General features: G+C 40.4%; 1 protein-coding gene across 1 annotated transcript in view; it reads right to left on the reverse strand.

Annotated features, from left to right (window-relative positions):
- Window positions 1-13722, reverse strand: part of LOC143694864 (IgGFc-binding protein-like) — a 51241-nt gene that overhangs the window by 777 nt on the left and 36742 nt on the right. The window contains exons 45-52 of the mRNA XM_077183672.1: window positions 13302-13546; window positions 12492-12656; window positions 9525-9638; window positions 5752-5773; window positions 5364-5576; window positions 1322-1521; window positions 624-762; window positions 197-325 (exon numbers count right to left, since the gene is read on the reverse strand). Of these exons, the coding sequence (XP_077039787.1) occupies window positions 197-325; window positions 624-762; window positions 1322-1521; window positions 5364-5576; window positions 5752-5773; window positions 9525-9638; window positions 12492-12656; window positions 13302-13546 (1227 nt within the window). The remainder of the gene's footprint in view (window positions 1-196; window positions 326-623; window positions 763-1321; window positions 1522-5363; window positions 5577-5751; window positions 5774-9524; window positions 9639-12491; window positions 12657-13301; window positions 13547-13722) is intronic.

Consider the following 13722-nt stretch of genomic DNA (forward strand, 5'->3'; position numbering starts at 1 on the left):
CTGTCCTGCTTTCTGGTACCTCTCCACTGGATTTCTGACCCTTCTCTCTGCTTGGAGGACCACAGGCTCTCACCCACTGGGTTACTAACCTACATCATGAAAATGAAGAGCGAGCCCAGTTCTTCTCTACAACAACATCCATTTTAGAAAATGATGTGTTTAATGCAGACAGAGAAATACAGAATAGTTTTATTACCTATTTTTTCAGCCTCACAGTTTGGTCCTGTGTAGAGTTCTGAACATTCACAGAAGTGGAGGGAGGTGCTGTTGGAAGTTTCAGAGCAAATGCCATCATTCTTACAAGGATTTGGCATACATGGGCCACCTGGGAAAAAAGGAGAAACACTTGACTCTCAGACAATCCAACCCTGAAAGAACTGTTCTTGCTTAGATTATGCTGACTCCTAATGCTGCACATCCCCTGTATTTTAGCATGTTTCTTGTATCTGACAACATGAATAAGGGAAAGAAGCACTGTTTCTCCAGTGAAGCAACAGAGCAAGATGCCTTGCATGGTTTTCTTCTGTACACTCTCTCTTGCAACTATCCCTAACCCAATGATGCTCTTTAAAATTAGTCAAGACTTCATAGCATCAAAGACAATGTGATAGTGGTTGACTCACTCCTGTAGCATCCACGAGTGTAGTTTGAAATGTCACAGATTTCTCCAGACCCACACACTTCATCAGAGCAGAAAACAGTGGAGCTTTCTGTGCACTGGCATTTCTGAGAGCAGTCATCAGTGGTGAATATTTCTCCAATCTGAAAAAACAGGAGTTAGATGTTAAAAAAGATCAAATAAAATCAGCCAGAAAAAACATGAATGTAGCCCTGGAACCTTCATTATGCTCTCTCTGATGCTTTCCTGATGAATGGCAATAGGGCAGATTGATTTTTTTAGGTAGTTTGTAAAAAAAAACCAAAGCAAGAAGCTCATTAATGCAGCTCTCTGAATCTTGAGGATGGCTCAAGAAAGCAAGCAAAAGAAGAGTTTGGGGCATGTGATCCTATCCCCAGGCAGGGTACATGTGCAACCAAAAATAGGCAACTGTTGCTTGGGGTGAGTGGCAGATGAACCACATCGTACCTCCAAGGCAATGTGGAAATGCTGTCTGCCACTTCAGAATTTCAGAGGGAGACCAAGAGATCTTGACCTCTCTTCCCTTTCTCCAGAAACCAGGATTTTATTAAACAATTTCTCTTTGTTTCTAATGTTTCTACTGCAAAATTATATGCTGAGGATTATGAGAAGATGGTCAAAATAACTAACAAGAGAAAATACTGTTTAGTGGGAGCTGTCTGACCCACAGAGAGACCGTACCTCATAGTATTTGTTAAGGTATGTGCAGCCACACTGTCTGTAAGGCACACATTCAAAGCCACTAAGAACATAACCAGGGAGACATTCACAGCCTTCAACACAGGGTGATTCACACTCAGAGGGGCTGGTCAGGTCGTTGCAGGACGCTGGACATGCAGACATGCACGAGCTGTACTTGCTGTTGGGAGGACATGACATACCTGTAAAAATAAGGAGTCCAGTTATACCAGGTGCTGTGTGTTATTCTTTACAGAATTCCCTTTCTGATCCATTGTGTAGGAGGCAATATGATAAATACACACAAAGATGTGCATGCATATATAATAGTTCTGAAGTTGTAAGTAAAGCACTCCAAAGTCAGGAAATGCATCATCCAAGCTATTTGTATACTGCACTTTTGTTCCTGGTATACACTGCTCTCAAAACAACTTCTCACACGTTCAGGGTTGCCATCCCTGCAAGTGCCAGAGTTGTTCCACAACTGTGGGAACTTTGTTTCACCAGAAATACAAAGTCATATAACCATAGCAGACACAGGGAAAACATGGTTTGATGAATCTCCAAACTTAAATATAAAATGAGGAAAAATAGAAAAAATTGAGATGATTATAAGTCTTATTTCAGCATTTTTTTAGTCTGAGAGTTTTGAGTTTTCAGTTGAATCTTTTTTTTTAATCTTGAAAAAGATAATTTGAATATTTTGTAGATTTAAAGAGAGTGTGAAATGCAATGTTTTGCCTTCAGATTTGTAGCTTGTGATGGTCTCCAAAATTGAAACTTTTTGTCCTATTTGGAATGGGGACATCTTTTTGCTCACAAAACTTCTGATGGCAGGGAGTTGACAGCTCTGATTTCCGAAGTATCTCTCAAAGCTGGGGTTTAAATGCAAAAGTCAGCATAGGACACAGAGGAGAGGCCAGAAAAACAAGTGTGCTTAATTGTGAACGAGTGAGTGAAGTGTGAATCAACATGTTTTTATTCCCTGAGAAGATATGATAAAGGAAAAGGCTTAAACTTCAGATTTTGAGTCCTGTAGGTAGAATCTCTACTTTCTGTTTCTTCCTGTGCTTACCACAGTCTGTCTGCTGCCTCCAGCCATCCATGCTGACTCCCTGCTGCTGGCAAGCCAGCACATATTCCTCCAGACTGCGACACAAGATCTCATCTCCTTCCACACAGCTATCGAACAGGCAGCTCCTATGAGCAACATGAGAAAACATTAATTCCCAGTATATTTGTTATTGGTGGTTTTCATCTGCTTTTCTGCCTGACTCTGAGTTAGTTTTGTTTTCCAACAAAACTATCTGGCTGACAGGAAACAGAGGAATACCCCAAGCACGTGATCGGAAAGATCAGGTCATTTGTTGTGCAGCTGCTGCTGCTATGTGAGGTGTCCAAATAGGATCATATCATCATTAAAGTTGGAAAAGGCCTCTAAGATCATCAAGCCCAACCTTTAACCTAACTCTACCAGGCCCACTACTAAACTGTGACCCTAAATTGAAAGTTTTCCTCATATGCAATCTAATAAAGTAATAAACAGTTACCTGACTTAACACAGTAAGTTCTTTGCCCTCTGCTTCTGTTACAGGATACATCTTGCTTATACAGCACTTCTTAGTCCTGCTAAGTCTTACAGCTGAACTACATGCCTCTTTCAATACATGAGTACCCTCCCCATGTCCATCTGCCTTGAATGTTGACACAGAATTCTGTTTTATCCAGTGTTTGTCTGCCAGTACTACTTTCTCAGTTTTGCTCATCATTTGAGTATTCACAGCCTGATTTTCAGAGGCACTGAGATCCAAGATGAATGGAATCAGCAAATATTCAGGACCTCAGAAGAATCAGGGCAACCACTAAGCAGGTAGAGCAGGATGCTCAACCAAATTCTAGAGTGAGGAGAAAAGTAGGCTTATGTTAAGAATATGGATAGTGGTCCACTTTATTTGGCTTAAAGTACTGTAACATTCTTCTCCCAGATAAGAGGGACTTTGGGGTGAGCATTATCTGTCTTTAAATATTAGGCACAACCATGTAACTAAAGAAAACTGGCAGCTACTTCGCAAAGTTGTGACTGATGATGGATGAAGCATGAAAGATGAACGTGGGGATGAATACAGCTCAGAATTAGGTGTGTTGGAATTGTATATGTAGGAGGCAGAGCTACCTTGAAACACAGCAGAGGGAACTTTCTTGAAGATATCAGGTTAGTTAATCTTCACTAATCTGGTTTTTGCACTTCTCCATGAAAAATTCATAAGTGTCACTGTCAGCTTCAGCCTTTGGCTATGGCACAATACAAATTTTATGAAGCTAGAACTGCTACCCAATAGACCCAGGTTCTAAAATCTCACTGAATGTGGATGAGAACTGTAAGCACATTGGAAATTCCAGGCTCAACACTGCTGCTTTATCTGGGTGGGAAAAGAGGAAAACTACTTTGTAGAACTAGCAGAGAAGTGAAACACTGAATAGATGAAAGAAAGATAATCACAGCTATTTAAAAATAAATAAGGGGATGTAAATATATCAGTAATGGAATCACTGGGTGCAGTTCTTCAAAGATACTATCCTTAGCTCCTATTAATAGCCTGGAGACTCCAGATGACTGAAGATAATTCTTGTCAGAAGCTATTGCCAAAATTATTTTGGAAGTGGGGAGGACAACTGTCTGCAGTAGACACTTACGTGAAATAGAAATCTGGTTGGACTGCAGAATGACACTTGGCAAAAGGACCATTCAAGCCAGTCAGGATTTGACACTTTGAAGTTGTGTTTTGCTGCTCCAGCTGATTTTCATTGCAACCTTGGAAAAGCCCTGGATCTGGCTCCTCCTCAGATTCATTTTCTGAGTTGACATCTCGTCTGTAAATGAAGTAATTATGAAATCATCAGTGTTCTGTGAGCATCCAGCATTCATGGTACTATGCTCTGAGCAACACTGCAAGAATACTTCTGCCTTGTGGTGTAAATGTAAGATAAATGTATTTATCTTTCATGTTTTATCCTGAATGGGAAGGAGATATAGCAAATCAAAGATGTACTGGAACACTTCCTACCATCTCAGAGATTTATGGTTATTTAAAGTAAATGGGATATCTGTAGTTATCTCTTTGCAAACTCTGAATGATACATGTCTTATCCATTGCCTCCTCCATCCCATCTATTCAACAAAAGTTGAATGTTAGTCAGAAGGATGCAGCTGGAATAAAGCTCTGTTTCTTGGATATATGCTCACTTTCACTGAACAACTCACTGTATGCCTGAAATGCCAGAATTTTCCTATGGGCACAGACTCCAGGGCCCCTTTATGCTCAACACTGCTCTGTATACTGTTTTCTGCTATTCTAGCAGGCAAATTTTGTAGCCAAAATATATCTAGACAGCTAATACAGTTCCATTTACTTTCTGAAAAAGCAATGTGTTAATGGCTAAGCAATTTCCAAAGGGCTTTCAAAGCAACAGGGATAAAGAAAGGAGGGAAACCTCAAGGAAGCAAGAAAAACCTTTTTCAATGTTGTGTATGGACTAATTAGCACAGAATTTTCCTGACCACAAATATTATGCTCATGTACGGTGAAAAGAACGTCCTTACTTTTTGTGTACGAGCAAAAAACAAAATAGACAGCCTTGAAAGCAAGAAAATCAGACTCTTCAATAACCTTTTATGGGAGAAACTGTGAATTTATGTTGATGGATTTCAAAGCTACATTCATGTTCCAGAGGAAAGACTGACATTGAATCAGGATTTGCACTCACTCAGGCCCATCTAGCACATGTATTTATCTTTGTCAGGAACCACGAGTTTGGCAAAGATGTTATTCACCCCTGTGCCCTAACAGTTGTAATGGCTGTAACTCCAAAGAGGGATACTGAACTGGAGTCTTGCACTGACAGTTCAGCCCTCTTTTGGCCAAACTGATAGTTCACCTTAGTGATGAGCAGGAAAAGTCCATACACACAAACAATGGGAAGAAGAAAGATTAGAGAAATGAGACAGTGTAGTTACTGGAGGTTAACTATGACTTAATTCGCTCACTTCTAGTGGCAGTGCTTGCTGTGGATATTAAATAGAAAATCAAGTACCTGAGACGAGAGCTTCTTTTCAGAGGAACTTTCCAGCTTTCACCAAATACATTCACATTCCTCACCCAGACACCATCTGGATTTTTGAAGTCATTTCTGTATCTCCCATCAAAGTCACCACACAAGCCTTCCACTCTGCCTCTGTAGGTGGTAGCCAGCTTTATGTCTAGACAAAGTCAGAAGGAAAAAAAGCTGTTACACAGAAATTGTTGCCACTGAGTGTATGGAGGAGGTAGAAATCATGTCAAGTGCCAGATGTCATGATTCAGATTGCAGGTGGTAATATGACATGGCTTTAATATGCAGCATAAGGGCATAGCCCTGAACATATCTGTTCATACAGGTATTCACAGTTTCTGTGCTCTGCAATGTGGATCACGAAAAAGTAATTTTTCACAAGTTTTTCTATAGCATGATATCACTGCCTGGGTGCTCTTAGTGCATGCTTACTGCTTTGCAACAAAGGGAATGCATCACCCACTTTTTGCCCTTCACTTACAATCCACTTGATCACTGAGAAATGGAATTTCTATAGACAGACATTTGCTTTCTGCACTTGGAATTTCAGGGTTTGGAAAGATGCCCATGTAAATACAGAGCCTGGCACTTGCACCATGTACTCAGAAATACTACAGCTATATGCTGTTGTAAATCAGGAGTAGTTCTGCTTTGAACAGAGGAAGTACCATGTGTCCAGCTGACATGAGTGACTTGTGTATAGGCCCTGTGAAGTCCTGACAAACACTAAGGAATGGGATTATCTGGAGTAGGCCTGAGAGGAAGCATGCAAAATGATACACTCACAGTCTATAGCTTCAGGATCTCAGTCCTACAACTCCTCTGGCTGTGTTCAGCTGGCATGGGGCAGATCCAGATTTTGCCCCATCATCCCAATTAACAATTTAAAGTGATTTGCTATTGTTCTTATCATTCAGACCTTACTTAACATGAAACAACTATATGACAGTCTGAGTCTATATCTCATTTCTCCTAAGTTCAGTGGGATCCAGATAGAGAAATGCCAGTTTAATGTTTTTTCTGGCTACTGGGAAACACTTCTTTCTGGTATTTTCTGGCTATTTTCTGGTATTTTATAGAACAAAAGACCATAAGAGCAGAGTGAAGATTTCAAGTTTTGCCTTGGGTTTAGACCTCCTCTGGAATGAGAACATTTTTGGGGGCTGTGCATAAATATTTCTGCAAAGTTTTATAGCATCACTTACCTGCATTTTGACTGCCATCAAAGCTCAGGTATAAGCCAAAATCTGTCTCCAGGTAAATTCTTGTTGTCCTCTGATAGATACGAATACCTTCATGAGGTCGAACAGGGGGCCTCACTCTCACACCATCCAACTAACAAGGAATGAAAAAAATAAAATTCATTATAAATAGGGCAAATTAAAATCTGATTTCTGTACAGGTCAATGATACAATCCAACACTTCTTTGGTTTTATGATAAATATATTGGATCATTTAACAGCATTTATTTTTTTAAGTTAACAGAATCATGTATTGAGGAAAGTGATCTGAACACAGTACTTTCATATCATCCAAAGAAATATCTATTATTTAGCTAAAAATGTAATATAGCAGCTATGCATGCTCTTACACACCAATAAAGAGGAAGGAAATTAAATTATCCTAGCATAAAACAAACCTTTCCTTACCACTGATAAAAATTGGTGTGGCTTTATTGTAAGCCTTGGGATATTTGGAGTTTCATTGCTAAAACTATATCTATTGATTTATTTGTTTGATGTAGAATTGTATCTCTCATAGCTATGGAGAAAAAAGACTCCACACGACTGAAAATCCCATTTGTGGTTGCCTCACGGCGCTGTTGTAATAATACAGTTCACTTTAATACTTTAATTTTTCAAAAAAAATGTCCATCACTCAAAAGTGTTTTACTCCAAGGGCCTTCCTTGTGCTCTGCAGTCAGGGAGGGACTTACCAGAATTTGCTTGTTCTGCCTGAATCGCACTGTGTGGTTGTAAACATTGATGAGCATCTCTTTCAGGTAGGTAATGTGTCGACTTCCACGTAAAGGATAGTTCACGCCCTCAATGCTGAACTGTGTCAGAGTGTCAGGTAGGTCAGGGGTGCTCTGAGCCAGAATATATGTGTATTTCCCTTGGAAGTGGTGTACCAGCCTGTCAAAGGTGATGTAGTGTGGGTCGCCCATGACCTGGCATCTCCCAAAACCTGCAAGGGAAGAGCTTCATTACTCTCCAGTCTAAGTGTGCATGTGTCAGATGGCATGCCTGGAGTGGTCCAAACTGTTAGACAAAAATGATTGCTGCTAGCATGCAGGTCTGAAAGCAAAGATGGGTGCTCAGGCTGCACTCTAGTGAATAGAAACTCAAATGGAGAGATGGACAGAGAAACTCATTCCTCTGCTGAGGACCACTGTGAGCCAACTGAGCTGAAGCAGAACATTAGGGTTTATAGAATTTATTGAGTCTAAGTTGTGCACATTGGCACTCTGCAGAGGAATGACTCTGACACAAGCACAGCTTGAACTGGCCTAATAAGAGAAGTTGTTTTCATAACTTCTGCCATGTGTTGTTACATAATTGAAAAGCAATGTTTGATTTTGGCTGACTCAGTGCTGTCACTGATTTCTGCTGACGTTACTAAATTGATCATTGGGTTTACCAGACCTAACAATCAGATACAGTGACTATCATCTATGTACTCTCCTCAACCACTGAGCACAGAGTAAACCATTATTCCAGGAGCAAGGCATAGGAAGGCCTATTACATTATGTATCCTTAAAACTGCTGGGGTGCCTCTGCTCAGATATTTTGCCAAAATGAACTGGGGACACTGAATTTGCCTTATGCTTTTGTATTGATCCTCAATACAGTAGGACTGATGCCATGCTATTCTTCAAAACTGAAGTCTAGGGACACTATGAAAGAAGCTCTCTCTTAATTAACCCAACCTACCTAGAGAATATGGGATTAACTTTGCCTAGCCAACACAAATGTTGAATGAAAAGCACCAAAGTCCTCTGACTGGCCTATCATATATCTGTCCAGATCTGCTCTGTCCTGGTTTTGCTTATTAGTTTTTGTGTTGTTGTTTGTTTTTTTTTTTTTTTTTTCCTGTTCTCAAATCAACATGCAATGGAAAAAACAAGGTTATTGTGATGGGATTCACAAACTGGGTTCAGTAGATACAGTGGGATTTTTAAAAAAGAAATTTCAGTCAAACTAGTCAGATTGAACTGTCAAATTTCTAGATATAAGTAAATTATACCCAGGTATCCATTTCCCTCTACAAATTTTCTACATGGAATAGGAACCTTCTGTTATGAGAACTGAGGCCTTTTGTTATTCGATAACATGTTGTCAACAAAACAGCCAGAATTTCCTTCTTTCCCAGTGAAAGAATGAAATTCCATGAAAGAAAGTATGTACACCCACATCCTCCCTCCTTCTGCAGCCCTCAAGTGAACCCAAGTGAAGACCTGCTTGCACATACCTGTTGGATTGCACTTGTGTTTTCCATCTTTGATCACGCAGGTTTCTCTAGAATCACAGCTGTAGCTCCTGCAACTGATGACACCGTTCTTCTGGCACTGGCATCTTTTGGTGCAGTGTGGAGTTAGCCATGTCTCCCCAGCCTGGACACAAGTTGTGTTAATAAGACATTATCAAGGTGCTCAGCTTTGCAGTGCAATGGAAGTTCAAAAGACAAGGATGTGGACGTTATCTAGGTGCAACCTTGCCCAGTTGGCAATTCCACAACTGCTTGGTTAAGTGTAGTCTCACCAAGAACCTGTGAGAGGGGATCTCAGTCCATTTATCTTACTGTCTTCAACATAAGAATTTGAACACAAAACTGGACTAGGACAGACTGCCTGAATAATTCTGATCAATTGACTGTTCTAAAATAGGCTTCAGTTTTGGCCTCAGGCGCAAAGTACCAAACAAGCGTCTGTATCTCCTAATACCCAAGGCAGCAGCTTTTACTAATCAGATGAAAGGTATTTAAGAGGTAGATCCTGAAGACTTTGATCTCCCCCTCTCTCTCTCTCTCTCAGAGGGGCAGGAGACCAATTTTCTACAAGTTCTGAAGTCAGATTTGCTCCTTAAACTACTTACACTGTAGTAATTGTTGTCATCATCCCTGCAGCCACAACTGCTGAGAGGCACACAGTTGCCATTGCTGAGCACATAATTATCATCACATTCACAGCCCTCTGTGCACTCTTCTGTCTTCTCACAAAGGGAAGAGGCAAAAATGTCACTGCATGTTGATGGGCAGGGAGAGACACAGTCTTTGTAGTGGCTCCGGGACGGACAGGGCAATGCTGTGGGGGAGAACAGAGTCAGCCTTATTAAATACACTTACAAAGTGCACTGCAAACACTGAAAGCTACACCTTGGCCTATGGAATGGTAGTACAGAACTGCCTTTTAATAGCTGATTTTTATCATCAGCTGGTTTTTATTTTAATGTTTTACTTAAAAAAACCCCAAACAACAAAACAACAAAAACCGTAACAAAGAATGCTCTCTGGAACGGCTTATTCAGTTTTATTACAGGTATGAATGAACCACCTGGCTCCAGATTTAGTATTCCAGTTCAGCTGCAAAAGCCTCTTTGGGCACTGCTAGAAATGAGACTCTAAAAGGCAAATTCCTTAAAATATTCAACCTTCCATTGATGCAAACCAGATGTAAATTTAGCTTAACTACAGACATGCAAGAGCAGCAGATATGCACATGTCAGACTGCAGGTTCATCTAGCTCTAAACCCTATTTCTGCCAATGACTAGACATGCATAAGGGGACAGGCCAAGAAACAGTGTAACATGAGAAAAGGTTTGTTAGTCCAGTATTTTCCTTCACTCTTGGCAAGGAGGCAACTAGGGATTTCTGATGGATCTCTTAAACATTCATCTGACTTGCTTTTTAACCAGTTAACTCTTTTGTTCTCCACAACATTATTTGATAATCCCACAATACAATACTAAATTGTAAAGAAAGGTCACACAGGAAAACCACACAGGAAAACATCATCTACACTAGTTGTTAGATCATTTGTAGCTTTGTTGAATGGATGGAGTGAAGCATATACCCTGGAAATTAGCCTGAGAACAGGGTCTATAATAAATAACTGGGCAAATTGACAGTTTTTGTTCAAATCACAGTGAGTGGCATTGAGCCCTGTGTCCTAACACAGTATCCCTCTTTCTTTTAGTCTTCTGGTTATATTATTTCTCCATTTTAGGCTGACTACAATATCTCATTTGGCTACCAATGCCATTCTAACTCCACATTAATATCCATAACTTGTCTAGTTCTGGGTTATCGCTGTGTTTATCTGAATCTGAACTCAGTTCAGTGCAGCAGTGGAATCCTGATAGTAGAATTGCATTTTGTGATAACTTAGATTCCATTTTCTTTTACTTGTTCAATGAATTCTGCTGATTTTTTTCATGCTATCAGTAATTCAGGTTTCAGTTTTTTCACTTGCTTGTGTACTTACGACAGAATGTGCTATTTCTCCATTTAATGGTGATTCCATGATTCTTGCAGGTGTCCACATAGACTTGAACTATATCACAGAGAGCAGACTTCATACCATCATACTGGCACATATCATAGATGCAGATCTCTATGAAGTCATCAGGGTTGACTAGACTATGGCACACTTTGAACTTGTCTGATTTTAGAACATTGCACTGTCTTTCGATAACTTGTTTATTCTCAGCAGTGCAAGGAGGCTCATCATCTTCTCTTAAGTCTGGCAAACAACTGCAAGAAAGCACAGACAAAGCTGCTATAGGACAGACTGAAACTGAAGTTTCTTTCCAATGAAAAGTAGAAAATGCTGGAGACTTTGATTTCCTTCTCTCAATGGATGAAAGACTGAGCAGAAGTAGACCTGCCTGACAACCCCCATGTTGTGTCTGACACCTGTTACTCTCATTGAACTTGACCCTGACTAGAGGATTGACTTCACAGCTTGACCTTGGATCTGTCTCATCACTATAAATTTCTGTGTGGTGACCTGAACTGAGCTAGGCTGACCTTAGCTTCCTTCTGTGGGACTTCCCTGCTTGCCTGCTCGAGTAGAGTGGGATGGACCCTGGCTGCTGAGGCCACAGTTTTTTCAGCTGTGTTGTCACATATGTATGGCTCCCTGTCAGCCAGGGAGCAGCTGGCCCTCACCATTCCCCAGTACCATCATCTTGCTCTGGGTGTTATCAGTGTGAAATAAACAGAGTCCACACTGTGGACTGCCCCAAAGACTCATTCTCCAAGTGTGTATGTAGATTGATAGAACAGCTGTGATATTCCTGTGCAGTGGTTTCCTGTGAGAAAGGGTTTCCTGTGGGGATGGCTGTTTTCTGAGCTACAAATTCAAGAAGAGAAAAGTCTGGTATACAGTGCTTCTATGTTACAAAGTAGCAGACAGTCAAAACAATTGAAAACAATTCACCGTGTTCCTGAAGCAAGATGAGAGGTATAAAAATTATTTAACATTTACCCCTTATCACTGTCTTCCTCCACTTCCCAGCTATTTCCAAACTGTGGGGCAGTGACAGCTGTACCATTGGTCAAGGACAGATCATCTTCACGATTACCATTGAAATTGCCACACATGCCATGCACCTGCAGATGGAAAAGAACCATATTCCAAGCATGACCTCTTTGCATCAACTTCCCCGATAACTTCTTATTGTTGCCTATGAAGTAATGTGACCAAATCACCACCAACAACCAATCCTGTGCCAGACATTTCAGACATTCTGACTGTACCCATGGAGAAACAGAACAGAAATTACAGTAAATCTGTGATTCCCTAGGGCTTCAAGCTGTTTATTTCTTTAAGTTGGAAGTATTCCCCTAGACAGGTAATTTTCTTTAACTACCCCCTTGGAACACAAAGAAATAGTTGTGAATAGAAAAAAAACCAGAAAGGAAAAAAATTACATTTGGTACAATACAGCTACAAAGAAAGATGCAACAGCAAAACACAAGAATAAAAGAAACTAGAAGTAAATGCACAAACCAGCAGTTTTCAGTTTTGAAACAACTCCTGATGTTTGTTAAATCTTACCTGTGAGAAATAAGAGCGTGGGAGGGTGATTTCCAGATGGTGATTGCCATCATATTTCACTATCACACCAAAGTCAGTTTCCACTACTATAAATCTGCCAACATTTCCAATGGACACGCCTTGCAGTCGGTTCTGCACTGGAGTGTAGACTCTCTCGTTGTTCAGCTGGAGAGATGTGTCATTTGTCAGTATGGACATTCTTCCATGAAAACTCACAGTCTATATTCCTAGCGGTGCTGAAAATTTCTCTGTGACAGTTTTGGCTCTTTACATTTCCACCATTGCATATTCCAACTATGGGTGGCAGGAATCAGCCTTTTAGCTGAGGAGGGCTGGGCAGGACTCATATGCTGTGCCTTTAACAGGGAGCTGGAAAGATCCCTGGTTGTGAACAAGCTCTTTCTCACTCTTGGGGCAGATTCCCTGCCATGGCTCCCCATGTTTTTCTAGGCTGATACATTATAATTTGCTCTCTATAGATGACTGGGTTGATAAAAACTGTTAAAGTGGGGAGTCTCATATTTTAATTCAGGCAACAATTCCCCAGTCTGAAGACCCTGGGTTTAATCTCTAAGATAAGGACAATAGGTGCATAAACCCAAACCAGAAGCCTTGGGAACTAGTGAGAAATTATATTTCCTCATGACATCCACTTTATGGGGGTGCCCACAATTGTTAAGCATATGCATATATGTTCCTTAGGACATATATGAAGATCCTTTTTCCTACAGCTATTCTAAGCGAGCTAATTTTAAGATATTTTTTTCCAGAAAAAAGAGCCACTTTTTTCTGGAAAAAAACACCACTTACCAGGATTCCTTGGTTTTTCTGAAGGGTGATTCGTACACCATACACATCTATGTAGACTTCTTTCAGGTATGTGGCCCCTCTTAGTCCTCTGTCTTCATTCTTGCCAAGTATGGTTATAGGAATGACATTGGTGGCAGAGTTGACAACCCCAACCAAAGTGTAGGTGCAGGTTCCCACAAAAGTGTACTTCATTCCATCAAAAGTGAAATAATGGGGATCTCCTACCACTTGACATATTGCTTGACCTGAAGGCAAAAAAAATAATCTAAGAGTTTTGTACTGGATTTCACCATGGACACAGGTGACCAAAGCAGTTTGCATTAGTATAGCAACTTCATCCTGATCCTTATTATATGGGCAAACTTTCAGAGAGGCATCTCAGGTTCATGCCAATGACATTTATTTATAAATAAGAAGTTTC

This window comes from Agelaius phoeniceus, chromosome 10 (assembly GCF_051311805.1).
Source record: "Agelaius phoeniceus isolate bAgePho1 chromosome 10, bAgePho1.hap1, whole genome shotgun sequence".
Lineage (NCBI taxonomy): Eukaryota > Metazoa > Chordata > Aves > Passeriformes > Icteridae > Agelaius > Agelaius phoeniceus.